This window comes from Rhinopithecus bieti, unplaced genomic scaffold (assembly GCF_001698545.2).
Source record: "Rhinopithecus bieti isolate Rb0 unplaced genomic scaffold, ASM169854v2 scaffold_14937, whole genome shotgun sequence".
Taxonomy (NCBI): Eukaryota; Metazoa; Chordata; class Mammalia; order Primates; family Cercopithecidae; genus Rhinopithecus; species Rhinopithecus bieti.
The window spans coordinates 330,054-349,131 of NW_016808492.1; the positions used below are offsets into that span (position 1 = coordinate 330,054).

The following is a 19,078-nucleotide window of genomic DNA, read 5'->3' on the forward strand; positions in this document are numbered from 1 at the left end:
CTTTATGTTATGTGTATTTTACCACAATGTTTTTAAATGGGGATAAAACATACTGCTTATGTCTGAAAGTTTTAGCTGGAGAGCACAATCAGGAGAATGTGTATAATACCAAAAACAGACTCCAGAACATTACCTCTAAGCATCAGCCAGGCACATGCAGTGGAAAGTCATCTTATGACAGTAAATATTCACACAAGAAATTTAACTGACCTCTTCCCTTAAATGTCCTTCCTGTCACATCTCTACCTCTACTTATGAATGAGTTATTATGGTTATATTATGGTTATTGAGGCAGGGTGGAGGAAACGAGAATAGAACGGCCATACCAACCATCTCCACTGCAAACTGCAAGTTTACTTACTATGGGCAGTGACTGGAGAAAGGGAGAAATTTTGCCCTTGTATCAGGTTTGATGTTGTGATAGGTTGTATTGTCTTCCAACAACTTTTTTTCCCTCTCTGCCTTTATCTTCTCCCTCATTTCACTGTGGTAAGATTGTAATTTTTCACCTCACTAATGCTGAATCTAGCCATGTGAGTTTCTGAGGCTGATATAATAGTAGTGAGTGTAATAAAATCAGGGGCTTTAAATTATATGTTTGCGTGTTTGTTTCTATGTCTTGCACTTATGCTCTATTACCTTGAGAAGCAAATGCCCTGGGTATTAACTGACTGAAGAATGATAGAGACAAGTGAGAAAGACTTCAACTGAATCAAAGCCTCATATCCAGCTTAGACCAGCAGAGCCCAGGAGAATTCAGGAGAACTATAGTTGCTCCACAGACTTGAGAGCAAGAAATAAATCTTTGCTGTGGAAGCAACAAAATTTTGATGTATTTTAATGTACCAATAAATTGACTATTGCAAACATTTTTATTAGTGTGGAGAATTGCTTGTTTTAATGTCTTAATTGAGATTTTGTTAAAAATTTAATATAGAGAATGGGAGAAAATATTCACAAACTATCCATCTGACAAGGGATTAATAACCAGAATATATAATAATAACAAAAGAATATATAAGGAGCTCAAACAACTCTATAGGAAAAAAATCTCGTAATACAATTAAAAATGGGCAAAAGATCTGAATAGACAGATTTCAAAAGAAGACATACAGATGGCAAACAGGCATATCAAAATGTGCTCAAAAATCTTTTATGATCAGAGAAATTCAAATCAAAACTACAATGAGATACTATTTCACTCCAGTTAAAAGAAGTTTATCCATCAATGACAAATGCTGGCAAGAAAATGGAGAAAAGGAAACCCTTTATACTATATTAGTCCATTTTCACACTACTAGAAAGAAATACTAGAGACTGAGTAATTTATAAAGAAAAAAGGTTTAATTGACTCACAGTTCCAAATGGCTAGGGAGGCCTCTGGAAACTTGCAATCACGGTGAAAGGCAAAGGGGAAGTAAGTTTGAACCTTCTCCCACTGAGGCAGCAGAGAGAGCGAAGGGGGAAGAGCCCCATATAAAACCATCAGATCTCATAACAACTGACTCACTATCATGGGAACAGCAGGAGGGAAACTGCCCCCATGATCCAATCCCCTCTCACCGACTCTGTCCCTAGACACGTGGGGATAATCAGGATTACAATTCAAGATAAGATTTGGGTGGAGCCACTGAGCCAAACCTTGCCATATACTGTTAGTGGGAATGTAAATTAGGGCAACTACTGTGAAGAACAGTTTGGAAGTTCTTCAGAGAACTAAAAATAGAGCTCCCACATGATCCAATCCCACTGCTAGATATATACCCAAAAGAAAGGGAATCAGTATATCTAAAGGACATCTACACTCCCATGTGTATTGCAGCACTATTCACAGTAGCCAAGATTTAGAAACAACCTAATGTCCATCAACAGATAAATGGAGAAAGAAAATGTGGTACCTACACACAATACAGTATTAGCCAGCTATAAAAAAAGAATGAGATTCTTTCATTTGCAATAATATGGATGGAACTGGAGGTCATTATGTTAAGTGAAATAAGCCAGGCGTAGAAAGAGATAAGTTTCACATGCTCTTACTTATTTGTGAGAGCTAAAAATTAAAACAATTGAATTCATGGAGGCAAAGAATAAAATGATGGTTACCAGAGACTGGGAAGGGTAGTGGCGTGGTGGTGTGGGAGTGTATGGGGTGAGTGGGGATACTTAATGGGTACAAAAATAGTTGGAAATAATGAATAAGATATATTATTTGACAGCACAACAGGGTGACTATGGTCAGTAGTAATTTAACTGTACATTTTAAGGTAACTAAAAGGGTAGAATTGGATTGTTTTTAACATAATACAAGGACAAACGGTTGAGGTGATGGATACATTTACCCTGATGTAGTTATTACACATTATATGTCTATAAAAATATCTCATATGCCCCATAAACATATGCACCTACTATGTACCCATAAAATTTAAAATTTAAAAAATATGACTAGAGAACTTTTAATTATCTAAGAGTGAGTTTTAAAACTATGAGGCCAGTTAAAGATCGACTATTATCAAGGAAAAGAGAAAATGTTTTTTGATGACTACATGTAAAGGAACAAAGGGAAATAAGTCTTATATAAGTATTGTATATTATTGGGTACCGAAAGTTGCACCTGTCTACTTTTCTAATTTTTGAACAGTTTTTCTGAGTAATAAGCCCTTTTCCTATTTAAAAGTACAAGCATAAACAATAAGTACAGGAAATAATGCTTGTTTTCAAACCCTTTGCAACATAAACTAATAATTAATAGGCACAAAAATAGTCAGAATATACTTTTTTCAAATTTACAAATGCCTAGAACTAACTCTCTGAACAAGGACCCAACCCGAATTACATTCATTTGTGTGAAAAAATGCATTTTCAAGTTCACTATAATACTTTCTAATGCTGAGTATGAAGTAAACAGTGAAAATATCTTTTTGAATCATTTGAATCATAATTCAGTTGAACTTGGCTCACATGTGTTACAGGCTCTTCCATCCACTTATTATAAAGAATTTATGAAGGTCATGGTCCAAGAACAAACACTAGAACATGAACAAACACTAGAATGTTCTTTAGGTGTATAACAGTATATAAAGTAAACATTTTTATTACAGACATTATCTGCTGGGGTTATGGTGATATGCTGGTACATTATGCTAAATTAATACATCTGCTCATATAATCCATCCAGCAGCAACCTCCCTCTTAAATAACAGAGAACAAAACTTTCTATAAATAGTTTTCTTCACATCAGTCTGAGCCCAGGCCTATTTCATACAAGATAATAAGATGATGTTAATCTTTTGATTTTTTTCTCTCTCTAGCTGATTACATCCTATTTTAAATTAGACACAAAAAAATTTTACAGGAAACATAATTAGATGTGAAATTGCTTTAAAGCACCTTTGTCTCTGGAGGAACCTTTTCACCCTCTGTGATGTGCTGGGATGTATCTAATCTAATGATCAGCTGCCACCAAGTAATTGAATATCCTAGAATTTGAGCTGCTAGAGAGCCTATGCATTTTACTCCTCTTATTTTTTTCCTCTAAATAAATAAAGGGGTAAAATGGACCTACATGACACTAAATTGCTACTTTTGGTGAGGAGTTGCTTATATTTTTAGTGTTCATCCTCAAGGTTGAAGTTTTTTAGGATATGAGAGGTAATACTTGAAAATGAGTTACTTATCAAAATGAATATATGGGGTTTTAAAGAAAATTTTAAAGTAGCTTTAAAATTTGAACTTGACACCTTAAAATTTAGCATGCTTCTTGATAATGAAATATAAATCTTTTAAAATAAGAAACATATTATTGTCACTAAGGTTAGAAAATACTAAAACCCCCCTTGTGAAAATTGAATTGAAGGAATTCATAAATAATGTAACTGAGGAGTTTCATCATCTACTTTTTTAATAAGATGAATTCTTATTTTTGCTAAATGTTAACTTTCAAAACTAGAGTACAGTTGTCCTCCCTTATCAAAAGTTTCATTTTCTGCAATTTCAGTTACCCCCAGTCAACTGTGATGAGAAAATACCACACTATATTGCACCTTGGGCCATTATTAAGTAAATAAGAGTTATTTGAACACAAGTACTGCAATACTGTGACAGCAGAATAGCAGTTGGGGAGCACAGAACAGGACAGCAGGAGATTGCATCATGCCACTCAGAACGGTGTGGAATTTAAAACTTATGAGTTGCTTATTTCTGGAATTTTCTACTTATATCACAATGCCTACATCATTCACCTCATTTCATCTCATTACATGAGCATTTTATCTTCTCACATCATCACAAGATGAGTGAGTACAGTACAATAAGATATTTTGAGAGAGAGAGAGAGACCACATTTATATAACTTTTATTGTAGTATGTTGCTATAAAAATTGTTCTATGTTATTATTAATTATCATTATTAATCGCTTCCTATGTGTCTTACTGATAAATTAAACTTGAGGATAGGCATGTATGTGTAGGAAAAACCACAGTGTATAAATAGGGTTTTGTACTATCCATGATTTTAGACATCCACTGGGGGTCTTGGAATGTATCCCCTGAGAATAGGGGAAGATTACTGTAGTTTTCTAGCTGCATTACATAAAAAATAACTGTAAGAAAATAATGATTCAAATCACTTATTCTGAACATGACACAGATGACCTTACTACAACTGTGGGATTTTAAAAGAGTATAAAACCTATATGTCACTTGAAAACAGACCCTTTCGCGACCTCAGATATCCTTTATCTTATGTAAACCTGTGAAGATTGATAGCTCATATACAATATTCTCTTTCCTGGCAATTATCAGAGATGCAGTTTAAAATTCCCCCAAGAGAGTAACAATGCCATCTCCAAAAACAGCTTGAGAGAAATATGGCAGCAATGCCAGCTTTCTTATCTCTAGGACCATTTAAAGGCTAAATGAGAAAATTTGTGATTTAAAATAGCTTGTTTCTAACACACAAACTCGCTGACAACAGCTAAACTCCTTAATTAAGTTATGTTATAATCTTGGCACAATATGTGAAGAAAGCCATTCCTAAGAAAGAATACTTAGTATAATTCTCCACATACTTAATTTTAGATAATAACCAGGTGGTTCAGAACTTCTTTGTAGAATTGATTTGTAGGAGATGCATTAAAACTATTCTGATCATTAAAACTCCACCAACATATGATCTTGCCCAGCTCATTTATTTAACCATGCAAGTAAATGAAAAATTGCACAGGATTATCCTCAACAAGATCATTACTATAGAGGTGGCAAATCCTCATGGAAATGTCCATCTTTGCAAACAACAACAACAACAACAACAACAACAACAAACCAGTGACTTGCTTGACTGAGAGGTTGTTCACTGTAATTCTTTTCTCCCTCACACTCACTCCCAGTATCATTTTTGGTGTCTTCCTTTGTCGCATTATTCTTGCAGTCTATTTTCCTTCTTCTCTCCCTAAAACCATTTATTTCTGAATTATAGGCAATGAATAATTGTAGTCATTCTGCATACAGGTGACTCCTTCCATTCTTTGAAGATTTAAGTTTTTTTTCTTATTAGTTCTTCCAACACTACTCATTATAGTCTTAGCAATTTTGTTATCTACATTGTATATTATCCTCCTATTATCCATAACTCCCAGGTCTCTCCAATCTGCTAACTTCGTCTTCCCATGCGTTTGTTCTCCACCCTACATTATCCTTTCACGTCTATGCTCATGCCCTGGATCTTGTTTATTATAAACAAAAATAACGTCTTCATAATCTCAATTTTATGCATACTTCTCTCTAATGCTTACATCCATCTTCAGCTCCCTCCCTTTAGCATTACAACTCCGTCAATTCTTCATACTTACTATACCTAGAATCCATTAATCTAACTACAATTTACCATATCTCAACACACTCACATTATTATTTTCTTCTGCTCCAGCTTCGAGGCTATATTTTATCAATAAAATTATTCCCTTGCATACACTCTCAGCTCTCTTGCTACTCTTTTATATTTTGTACTCACTTGGCAAAATCCCTGTCCTGGTTAAATTCAACTCTCTGTCTGCTCTGATACTATAGACATATAGCTAAATATGGCTACACAGAGAATAACACACATCCATGCTCTTTGCATTTGAAATTCTTGACTGTTAACATCAAATACACAAGCTGTAGATTTGCATGGCAATCAGAGCACATGTCCCACATCTGTTCATGTTCCTTATTCATACTTGGTAACACTGCTACTGTTTTACTAAGAAAAATCCATTAGAATAGAACACCTACAAGTTTACACAATCACTACTTATGTATATTCAATCATCTTTCCTTTTACAACAGATGAAACATCTATATCTCTAGGTAAAACCATGTACATTAAATCTCTCCCCTTCTTGCATTTTAAAAAAGATGACCTTCAGCATTCGTCCATTTCCTATCACTTCCATTAACTGGCACTCCAACTCAAGACACAACCATTTCTCACCAAAATTAATAAAGTGACCTTTGAATTTGTCCCTCTGCTCCCGCACTTGTTCCTTACGATTTAAGTCAGATCACGTTATCCTTATTCTTCAAACCCTTCCATGGCCCATGATGTAGGATAACAGACAGATTCTTATGAGGGTATTCAGAGTTTACTTGATTTTGTCTTCCCTATTTTCTCTGACTACATCTCCCCAATATTTCCTCCCAGCACACTGAACTCCTTGCTATTTCTTGAACACTCTGGACAAGTTTTGGCCTCAGGGTTTAGCACTTACTCCTCATCTTACCTTGAAATAATAATAAATTTGTCCAACTTTTGATCTTTGGTCAGTGTCCATTTATAATGGACATATAATAAAGAGGCTTTTCATCTTCTTATTTATTACTTCATTTTTCTCCATAGAATTTATCAGAAATTATCATCTGATATGTCACTTTATTATGCCCCTTTGTGTTGTTTATTGTCGGTCTCCATCCACTAGAATAAAAGTGTCAGTGGAAATATTTTTGCTGCTTATTTCACCAATGAATGCTTCTAAAATAATGCTTGACACGTGGTCAGCATTCAGTAAATATACACAGAATCAATGAATGAGTGACCTTCACTGAAAATCAAGGCTTGATTAAAATTTTCATAGCTCTCCAACAACAAGAAAATTGTGACATATTTATAGTCATACATTTTCATTGTTCCTAAGGGCATATCAGAACACATTAAAATTTTCCTTAAAAACTACTTTAAAAAAAAATGTTTATCTGTAATGACATTCCAAACCAGATGTTTAATCAGAATATGATAATGACTGCAGTATTCCTGTCATAAGTTATTTTGAAGGAATATCAACTTGAAGGAATTACAGTTTTAATCAAAGATCACACTTAAAAAAAAGTTTCCACTTGTTTAAAAGTAAAATCTTGGCCCCTAAGCTTTGACTTTAGTCTAATATAGACTCCATCAATATTTCTATCTTTACATTTAACTGTGTGCTATGTAGGACACAAGAAAGTGGAATCTAGGATTAAGATGGAGTGACATTATCACTAAGTGTGTGTTATATTTTGATTTATAAGACATGGGCCTCAATTTCATATCTCCTTTTGAAAAGATCACTTTTAAACAAATACCCATTTACATATTGTGTACATACCCAAACTGGATTTGAACATTTGGTTTATCAACAGTTAATGGTCTGGCTATCCTATCTTTTGCTTCAAGAATAGAGCAGTTTTTATATTACTTGACAGTTCAATATTCTCAGGGTCTGGCTTCTTCTTTTAAGTCTTCCTTCTTTTATAGTGCAAATACTTCTCACTTCTAACAGGATATTTTCATCTCATACTCAGACTAACACAGGTAACCTGGATTGACTTCTTTACCACGGATCATGAATCAAATTGTGGTTGCCTGCTATTGGCATGCAGTTATGTACTAAAATCATTTGGAATAGGGTAATGAAATTCAACCTTCTTTCAATGTCAAGTGATTTGTATGCAGGCTTAGCAACAGGACGTATCTTTTTTAAAGTGTAAGATAATAAATAATAAATAAGAAAATTATAATGCATAATTTTTGCAAATATGTCCTCATGTTCTAAGCAAGATACGACATAATCAGACGTGAATTTTTTAAAAACTAGACTGGGATGATTTTGTAAATGATGACTCTCTTACTCTGACAATACTAACAAAGGGAAACAAAAAGAAGCAAAGTCCTTTATTTTAATTGGAAATGGACACCATTGGTTGGAGAACAACAGTCATTTAAACATATTTCTGGTGTGTTTTTCTTTATTGCAGTGGCTTGAATTCTATATTTTCCAGGAAGTCTTACAGCTATAGCTCTGGATGTAATTTTGGTTCTGCCAATCAGTTACACTCCCATGACATTTGCATAGTTAATGCAATATGGCGGCTTGATTTTGCCATTTCTTTTGTGTCTGGTACCAGAGACCATCATGAGGGTGTCTGGTTTACTGTGGCAGCATTAGCAGAAATGTCATAGTATAGTCACTTGCTCCATGAGTATTAGTAAGAATTGTGTAGGGCATCCATATATTCAGTTTATAAATATAGATAATTGGTGCTTCCTGGAAATAGAACAGAGTAAGTGGAAAAATGTTTTAATGCAATCTTAGGAAAAAATGGTTCAAAATCTTACTTTTAAAATGTTTGTGTGTCCATAGCATGTAAATTTTTAAATCTGCAGGTGGCAAGAGCTCACAGCATATCGGAAATCATTACTAAAAAGTTAGTAACATTTTAGTGGATACTTGATAGTTACCCTCTCTATACTCATTACTCCCTTTCCCCACAATCTGGCCCTGTTTTCTGAGTCATATAGTTTGAGTGAGATTGCCACTATTCTCAGTTCATCCTCTAGTTCTAGTATGAACATGACGGCTGCTTAGTTCTGGACCTCCTTTCTCTGCTTCTGAAAGTAATATAAAGAAACAAGGAGAATAGGGAAGAAGCACAAACTCCAAGGAAATATCCAGTCTTCAGATTACTTCTAAGTACGGAGCAAGAGAAAAATCCAGAAACTTCTAATTACTTCTAGGTATGGCCTAGAGTCCTTGAAAGTAAAAAACTGTCAGGTTTTGTCTTTTTCTTGTAGGAACGATTTTTATCTTATATTCTTCTGTTCTCATCTTGCTTGGGGTTTGTTGAGATTCTCGGATTGATATATTTACAGTTTTCACCTAAATGGAGGGTTTTCTACCATTTTTAATATATTTTTTCTTGCCTGTTCTACCCTTTTTGTCCCTCTACAGCTCTAATTGAACATATGATCGATGGCTTCATATTATTTTACAGTTCTCTGAAGCTTCATTATTCTTCCTTAATGTTTCTGTCTCTTCTTTAAGTTGTTTCCTATATGCAAATATATATGTATGTATATGTATTGTTTTCCTTTTTTAAAGGTTACTTATTATCTTTTCAATCATTTCTAATCTTCAGCAAATCCCGTAACACAAGTCTTTCACTTCAGATATTATTTTCATCTCTAAAATTTTTATTCAGTACATTTTATAATCTGCTGAGTTTCTCTGTCTGTTTAATCATTATGACTGAATTTTTTAAATCATAAAATACATTTATGATAGCTACTTGAAAGTTTGCGCCTGATAATTACAACATTTAGTGCATTTCAGTTTTATTTCTTGCCATTTCTCTTGAATATGGGTTTTATTTTTCTGTTTCTTTTCATATTTAATGATATTTGAGAGTTTACCAAACTTCATCAATGTTATCTTGTGCAAGCTCAGGACTATGTTATATTCCTGTGAAGAGGTTTGTTCTCGCACAGTAAATTTGACTAGACACAGATTCCAAACTGCCTCCTTGGCTGTGACAACAGCTGAAGTCTTTATTTATTTCAACCTAATTCACTCCTCTAAAGCCCCTTTCAATTTGGTATATTCCCTCTACATTTCTGGCTATTCTTCAAGCCCTCAAAGCTCTCCTCTGTCACCTAAGACACTAATACTGTAACTTCTGTACTGGGCTGCATGAGAATTTTGAACAGCCCTTGGGCAAAAGCAATAAATTAGAAATCTCACCTTTCAAAGATAGACAGTTTCTGTCTGTGATCCTTTTAAAATTACCTTCAAGTGTATTTTAGTAATTTGTATGGCTTCTATAATTGTTATCTGTCAGAAGGTTATCCCTGCTTCCCAAAAGCTAATCTGCCATTACAAGAATCCAAAATCTGAGCAATAATATTTTCAAGATAAAGGAAAATTATCTCCTAATGAAAGTCTTTTAAAATTACTTATATATATACACAAAATTATAACAAAATATTTCAGAACTAAGAGCAAGTATATCTGTCACACCACTACATTTAAATAAGCTTATTTCCTTTATAAAATAAAACTTTAAGGCAGTATAATAAACCAAAACCTAATCAGATGCTATATTTATGAGATATAGGTAAAATAAAGATTCGAAATGACTAAAATGAAATGGGCAAGTGAAAAATTTTATTAGGCAAATGCAAACAAAAGATATCAAAGATCTATAATTTAATATTACATGAGGTACAATTCATACCAACAATGTTAAATGAGGTGAAGAGCCCATATTTTAGTGCAAACCGTATCCAACAGCATATAAAAAAGATTATACATCATGATCAAGTGGGATGTATCCAAGAGACGAGAATAGTGGTCAACATATGCAAATCAGTAAGTGATACATGAGATCAGCCGAATGAAGGGCAAGTACCATATGATCATCTCAATAGACAAAATACAGAACAGCATTTGATAAAATCCAACATTCGTCATATAAAAACTCTCAACAAATTAGGTATAGAAGGAATTGCAGGGGCCATTGAAAATAATATGCTAAGAATAGATAAGGCTCAAGGACAGTATCTCTAGCTAGTTGCACTTTCAATGAACCCCAGTAGTCAAGGACAGTATCTCTAGTTGAACTTTTAATGAACCCTAATAGGCACCAAGAAGGCAGACAAAATAAGAAAGAACTTAGAGACAAGGAACTAAGCAGAAGGTTATATCTGGGTGCAGAAAGTTTGTTTTGCATTGTGTTATTTTTGCTGACATGGAATTTATGGAGTATAAATAAAGTGAGGCGGAGGCTCTAGGTGCGGCCGCCATGTTCTCTGTTTGTCTTTGTCTCTTGTGTCTGTTCATTCTCCACCACCCCCAGCACGGTCCCCAATAAGTGGCGCAGCGAGCAGGGTACACAGGGTGAGTAGTGGGGAACAAGAAGGGGAACCCCCTAGGAGCGGGTAAAACCCAGGAATTGTTAAGGGGAACCTTCTTAAGCTTTCATTATGGGGAATTCCAGTTCCTTGGCCTCAGAATATTTAAGATTATTACAAGGGCTTTTACTTTCTATTGGGGTTGATGCAAAAGAGAGAACTTTGCGGAAATTGTTTGCTCATGTGGAACAACATTGCTCTTGGTTTCAATATCAAACTGAAGTACAATTAAATAAGCGAGAGTGGCAACAGGTTGTTAAGACCCTTCGTCAAGCGCATCAGCGCGGCGATGTAATGTCAGCACCTTTGTGGGCCCTTTGTGCCTCTATTACTCAGGCTTTGGAGCTCTTAGAGACAGACTCTGAAAAGGGGGAAGGCGGGGATGAGGAGTCTTTGAAGTCTCCGATAGCCATTTCCCCTCCTTTAGATAATTCTGTAACTGAAGGAGAAGGTCCTTTGTGTGATAATGTGTCTCATGAAAAGGAATCAGAAATTCAAAAGGAGCTTCAGCCGGTTGTTCAATTGTTACAACAAATTTTACAATTGCAGTTATCTCCCCCTCAACCTTCTCCTCCACCCACTCCTGTTTTTACTTTTCCCGTGGTTCATCCACCCCCATCAGTACCTAAGGCGGAGGAGGAGGATAGTTTTCCACCACCACCACCGCCGGTGGAAATGCTGCCTCGTTCAGGCACGGTTTTTGCTGTTCCCGCTTCTACTGCTAAAGCTGTAATTAAGGTATTGGATTCTCAAGAGGATGAGGATCCTCTACAATTGTTCCCCATTATTAGGCAACCTTTTGGTCCTAATGACCAATTTCCTCAAGGGGGTATAAATGTGCAGTATAATGTTCTTCAATTTAAATTTCTTAAAGAAATGAAGGCAGCTGTTGCTAATTATGGCCCTCAATCTCCTTTTGTCATGGGGCTTCTAGATTCTTTCTCCTCTGAGAATTTGTTTTTGCCTCTTGATTGGGAGACTTTGGGGAAGGCTGTTTTGGACCGCTCTCAGTGGCTTCAGCTACGCAGTTGGTGGCTGGAAGATGCCAAAGAGCAGGCCCGCCGCAATGCCGCTAGAAATCCTCCAGGACCAACAGAGGAGCAATTAACAGGCACTGGTCAGTTTGCTACCGTAGCGGCTCAATCTGGACTTGAGGACGTGGCATTATCACAAGTTAAAGCACTTTTTTTAAAGGCTTGGTGTAAAGTAGAACCATCAGGAAAAACTGCCTTGTCTTTTGTTAAGATTTTGCAGGGCGCAAACGAACCTTATCCTGACTTTGTGGCTCGGCTCCAAGATGCTGTAATAAAGACTGTGGGTAGTGGGGCTGCAGGCCAAATCCTGGTAACCACACTAGCTTTTGAGAATGCTAATCAGGAATGTCAGAGGTTGTTGCGTCCTCTAAAGGCTGCTGGAAACTTACAAATAGAAGATTTTATTAGAGCCTGTGCAGGAGTGGGAGGGGCTGCCTACAACGCTCAGTTGTTTGCTGGAGCTTTATCTAAGGCATTCATGGGAAAAAAGGGAGTTTGCTTCCAATGTGGAAAGACCGGTCATTTTAAAAAGGAGTGCCGTAAGTTATCTAATAGGAGTGACTCCTCCAAAGTAGAATTTAAAAAGCTTCCTACTGAGCCCTGTCGTCGTTGCGGCAAAGGGCGACACTGGACTAATGAATGTCACTCTAAAGTGGACAAAAACGGTAATTCTCTCACCTCTGGATCGGGAAACTTGCAGAGGGGCCCTTCAGCTTGGGGCCCCAACAACAATACAAGCCCTCTTCATTTGCAATTTCCAGTCAGCTCAGGGGTCCAGCATCAGCAGGCCAGTCAGCCAATGTTAACCCCCAATTTTCATTAGCTCAGCTTTTCTCTGCTACTTCCGGTAGCACCGCTGCTGATGTGGCGATTTTACAGGCTGTTGAACTCACCCCAGAAATGGGAGTTGTTAAATTGGCTACAGGTGTTTTTGGGCCATTACCTCCACATACTGTTGGATTGCTTATAGGACGCAGTAGTAGCATTTTACAGGGTTTACAAGTTCATTTGGGTGTTATAGATTCTGATTATAAAGGGGAAATTCAAATTATGGCTCAGGCTCATAAACCTATATCCCTGAAAGAGGGGCAGCGAATTGCACAACTCCTTGTACTACCCTATTTTCAGTTTCCTTCACGGAGGCAAGAAAGAACCGGAGGTTTTGGAAGCACGGGTAAACATATTTTTTGGGAAACTTTAGTAACTCAACAAAAACCCTTGTTTCCCCTCGAAGTAGAGGGACAAATTTTTCAGGGCTTGGTCGACACTGGAGCTGACGTTTCCATTATTGCCTCTGATCAATGGCCTTTGCAGTGGCCTAAACAGCCTGTTGCTGTTTCTCTTACAGGATTAGGTTCCGCCTCTGAGGTGTATCAAAGTTCTCAATCCTTAAATTGCCGAGGGCCGGATGGTCAAGTGGCCCAAGTTCAGTTTTATATTGTTCCTATTGCCCTAAATTTATGGGGGCGAGATTTATTGCAACAATTTGGAGCTTTTGTTTCTATTCCTCATGTCTCTAATTCTGCCAAGAATATGATGTTCCGCATGGGCTACAATCCCCTTGAAAAATCTTTAAACATGTAGCCACTGTTCAGCAGCCTCAAGCCCTTCCCTTGACATGGAAAACTAATATTCCTGTATGGGTTGAACAGTGGCCTTTAACACGTGAGAAGCTTGAGGCCTTGGAAAACTTAGTTCAGGAACAATTATCCCTAGGTCATATAGAACCTAGTACTTCTCCATGGAATTCCCCTGTCTTTGTGATTAAGAAAAAAAACGGTAAATGGAGACTATTGACAGATCTTCGTGCTATTAATGCATGTATTCAACCCATGGGATCCTTACAACCTGGCCTTCCTAACCCTTCTATGATTCCTCAAGATTGGTTACTTATGGTTATTGATTTAAAAGATTGGTTTTTTTTCTATTCCTTTGGATCAAAAGGATTGTGAGCGTTTTGCCTTCTCTGTCCCTGTTTTTAATAATTCTCAGCCACTTTCTCGATATCAGTGGAAGGTTTTACCTCAAGGTATGTTAAACAGCCCTACCTTGTGTCAAGAATTTGTCCATCGAGCTCTGAATCCTGTTCGAAAATGTCATCCTTCTGTTCTTTTATATCATTATATGGATGACATTCTTCTTGCCGCACCCACCAAAAAAGAGCAGCAAGATGCTTTTACATCCTTACAAACGCAGCTCTCTTTATACTCACTTAATATTGCCCCAGAAAAAATTCAAATAGATTTTCCTATTCAATATTTAGGTTATACCTTGGGAGCGCGAAATATTCGACCCCAAAAGATTCAAATTCGACGCGATCATTTAAAAACATTAAATGACTTTCAAAAGCTTTTAGGAGATATTAATTGGATGCGTCCTGTTTTAGGAATACCAACGTATCAGTTACAACATCTTTTTTCTATTCTAGAAGGAGACAGTCACTTGGACAGCTCACGTCATTTAACTCCTTTGGCTTTACAGGAACTCCAGCTTGTAGAAGAACAACTTCAAAAGGCCCATCTACATTATATCCTTCCCGACGTTCCCCTTTCCTTTTGTTTATTTCATACTTTACATTCTCCTACAGGTATGATTCATCAAACAAATCGGCCGTTAGAATGGATTTTTTTATCCAACAAAACATCTAAACGCTTGACTACTTATATCGATCGTTTAGCTGAATTGATCATCAAAGGACGGCATCGCTGTCGACAACTCTGGGGAGGAGATCCTTCCTTCATTATCTCTCAATTCACTCATAGTCAGATTACTTATCTTCTTGCCACTTCTGATTCTTGGCAAGTTGCTTGTGCCTCATTTGTCGGACAATTTTCTACCCAATATCCTAAGTCTCCGATCTTTTCATTTTTTAGACAGCATTCTGTGTTGCCTTTCTCACCAATATCTTTATTTCCTGTTCAAGGCCCTACCTTTTTTACTGATGCTAGTAGCAATGGTAAAGCTGGATATTGGAGTGTTCATCAATCTCGAGTTACAGTTTATCCTTATCCCTCGGTGCAACAGGGAGAACTGTTTGCTATTCTCATGGTCTTACTTGATTTCCCTTCCACCAGTTGTAACATTGTTAGTGATTCTCAATACGCCGTGTATGTTACTTCTTATATTTCTCAAGCCACTCTACCTCTTTGTGCTACTTCTTCTCTTCAAAAACTCTTTTCTTTGTTGTCTTCTACTTTGAGCCAACGTCGAGCTCCTTTATTCATCACTCATCTTCGTTCTCATTCTCAACTTCCTGGACCGTTAGTTCATGGTAATGCTCAGATTGATTCGCTTTTAATCGGCCACCTACAGGCTGCAGAACAAGAACATGCTCTACATCACACTAATAGTTCTGGCCTTCAACGACGATTTCATTTAACTCGTAAACAAGCTCGTTCTCTTATTCGAGCTTGTCCTTCTTGTGCTCCTTTGAGCATTCCATCTTTCCATCCTGGGGTTAATCCGCGAGGTACTCAAGTTAATCAGATTTGGCAAATGGACGTCACACACGTCCCTTCTTTTGGACGATTAAAGTATGTTCATCATACCATTGATACTTTCTCTCATTTTCAATGGGCAACTCCTTTGCCATCTGAAAAAGCTGATTCTGTTATTACTCATCTCTTAGCTTGTTTCGCCATCATGGGCATTCCTCTAATACTTAAAACTGATAATGCCCCTGCCTATGTTTCTCGTAAGTTACAAGTTTTCTTACAGCAATACAATATTCAACATCTCACCGGTATCCCGGGCAACAGTCAAGGTCAAGCCATCATTGAGCGCGCAAATTTAACCTTAAAAACTCAACTGCTAAAACAAAAAGGGGGAAATGAGTCCCCCAGAAATCAGATTTTAAAGGTTTTGTTTACCTTAAATTTTTTGAATCAATGGAGACAATTGCAGGACTCCGCTGCCGTAACTCATCTTTCCTCACCTCCCTCGGCGATAGTCCCCGCCGACAATTTAAAGGTTTGGTATCCTAATGAAGAAGGTAAGTATGCTCAGGGGCAAGTTCTAAAACAGGGACGGGGCTATGCTCTTGTCCTTACAGGGAGCGGACCTGAGTGGTTTCCTACAAGGCGATTGAAACCCTGTTGAAAAGAAAACTGGACTCAGCATGCATCTCTTCCTTTGTTGGATGTGCCTCAGCGGGGGACTTATTTCCCTTAGTGAGGCTTTGTATGAATATTGGACTTATATTCCCTTTCCACCCTTGTATCAGGGAGTCGCCTGGGGGGAGGCGGAAGTTAAGGTTTTCACCAATGACACTACTTGGATGCCGTCCCCCTATATGGACAAGGACAACATAGAACGGGAAACGGGAATAATAAACAGCACATACCAATTTGGAGTGGAAGGACTTCCGATTTGCATGGGAAATAGTCCTCATTGTCTCCGGAAATCGCATGAAGCTTGGGCTGTTCGCTATAATCATAGCCATGTGGCTGCCAATACTGTTATTATTGTAACTAGAAGTTTTCATTATAATCATACTGTATATATTAATGAGACTATTCCTAGTTCCTTACCTTTTTGTCCTATTCCAGAGGTTTCCCCTAATATTGAGGTATTGGAGTGGCAACATTGTCGGGGAACTAAGCCCCAGATTTTATTAGAATATAATGGGCTGCAAGTAATTGATTGGAGTGTGCACGGTGATTTTCAAACAAAATTTAGTCACATACCTTTGAAATGGCACCGGGTAAATAAAAGTATTGCTGCTGACGGTAATGAAACTTTGGTATGGCGTGAAGGAGGCTTGTCGCCACCTATGCCTCATCTTAGATACTCTTTACAAGTACAAAGTCATCTTTGGAAGTTATTAGCTGCAGGTGATGCCATTAGTACTTTTGTGGGGAATATGTCCCTTAATCTTTCTAACCCGAATAACCCCTTTCATATTCAATTACATCGGAATATCTCCCGATATATTATTGCTTGTGTCCGAAAGCCTTACCTATTGTTAGCGGGGAATTTAACATGGGATAATGATACGGGAATTGTTAATTGTACAGATACGTGTACATTTTTGTCTTGCCTCAATCATTCCTGGTGGCACAACTTTACTGGGGATATTTATATCCTCAGGGCTCGTAAGGAAATTTGGCTACCTGTCAACCTTACGCGACCGTGGGGGGCATCACCTCTTGAAACTTATATTTGGACTTCCCTCCAGCGGACCCGTCGTGCCCTTGGACTTATAGTCGCCTCGGTAATGGGCCTTGTCGCCATCGCCTCCACTGCAGCCGTGGCAGGACTCGCTCTACATCAAAGCATACAAAATGCTGAATTTGTGCAGCAATGGCATGAGCAATCTCATCGGTTGTGGCTTCAACAACGGAACATTGACTCTCAACTCGCTGAAAGATTGGACAACGTGGAGCAAGCCTTAACGTGGCTTGGAGATCAGCTCACTGTCCTCAGTACTCGAATAACATTGCAATGTGATTGGAACTCCACTCAATTTTGCGTAACACCTGTGCCTTTTAATGTTTCTCAGAATTGGACCGAAATCCGAAGATTATTAATAGGCCATAAAAATATTAGTTTGGACATCCAAGAACTCACTCAAAACATTTCTGAAGCATTTCGACAACAATTCCATGTATTGTCCGGGGCCGCTACCTTGCAGGAGCTGGGTCAAAGTTTTGCTGCCCTTAACCCATGGACCCAGACGAAAACATGGATTTCTACCATCTCTGGAAGTATCTTGCTTTGGGCACTCGGATTGGGTTTACTTTTCATGGTGATCCGATGCTCCCTCCGTCGCATCCAAAAACAAAGGAAAACGCAGGAACAAGTATGGGCTACCTTTCTAGGATTGAGGCAAAACAAAAATGGGGAAATGCAGGGGCCATTGAAAACAATATGCTAAGAATAGATAAGGCTCAAGAACGGTATCTCTAGCTAGTTGCACTTTCAATGAACTCCAGTAGTCAAGGACAGTATCTCTAGTTGAACTTTTAATGAACTCTAGTAGGCACCAAGAAGGCAGACAAAATAAGAAAGAACTTAGGGACAAGGAACTAAGCAGAAGGTTATATCTGGGTGCAGAAAATTTGTTTTGCATTGTGTTATTTTTGCTGACGTGGAATTTATGGAGTATAAATAAAGTGAGGCGGAGGCTCTAGGCGTGGCCGCCATGCTCTCTGTTTTTCTTTGTCTCTTGTGTGTGTTCATTCTCCACCACCCCCAGCATGGTCCCCAATAGGAATATACCTATATACTGTGTTCATGAATTAGAAGACTTAATATAGTCCATACTACCCCAAGCAATCTAAAGATTCAATGCAATCCTTATCAAAATGCCAATGTCATTCTTCACAAAAATGGAAAAAAGAAGTCTAAAATTTGTATGGAACTGCAGAAGACCCCAAATAGCAAAAGCAATCTGAAGCAAAAGAACAAAGCTGTATGCCTCACACTACCTGATTTCAAAATATACTACCAAGATTTAACCAAAGCAACATGGTAACTGGCATAAAAATAGACACATTGACCAATGAAACTGAATAGAGAAATAGAAACAAATCTACATATTTGCAGCCAACCGATTTTCCACAAATGTGCCAAGAACATACATCAGGAAAATGACAGTGTTTTCAATAAATGACACTAGTAAAATGAGATATCTGTATGCATAATCAGGATAAAAGCTTAAATTTAAGACCCCAAACTATAAAACTTCTAGTAGAAAATGTAAAGGAAATGCTTTAAGACATTAGTCTGGGTAAAGATTTTTGATTAAGACTTTAAAAACACAGGCAATCGAAATAAAAGTAGACAGATGAAATTATATCAAACTAAAAAGCTCTGAACATCAAAGAAAACAACGAACAGA

General features: G+C 37.4%; 1 protein-coding gene across 1 annotated transcript; it reads left to right on the forward strand.

The window, feature by feature from the left end:
* The first annotated feature begins 11,102 nt into the window (after window positions 1–11,102).
* On the forward strand, window positions 11,103–18,148 carry LOC108538605 (endogenous retrovirus group K member 6 Env polyprotein-like). The gene is made up of 2 exons (XM_017886781.1): window positions 11,103–11,189; window positions 16,289–18,148. Exon 2 carries the CDS (start codon window positions 16,355–16,357, stop codon window positions 18,110–18,112), a length of 1,758 nt encoding a protein of 585 aa, XP_017742270.1. The 5' UTR covers window positions 11,103–11,189; window positions 16,289–16,354; the 3' UTR covers window positions 18,113–18,148.
* Window positions 18,149–19,078: the final 930 nt, after the last annotated feature.

What these genes read in the sequence shown, in the direction of transcription:
- LOC108538605 (XM_017886781.1), top strand. Translation starts at nt 16,355, where the DNA reads ATGCATCTCTTCCTTTGTTGGATGTGCCTCAGCGGGGGACTTATTTCC.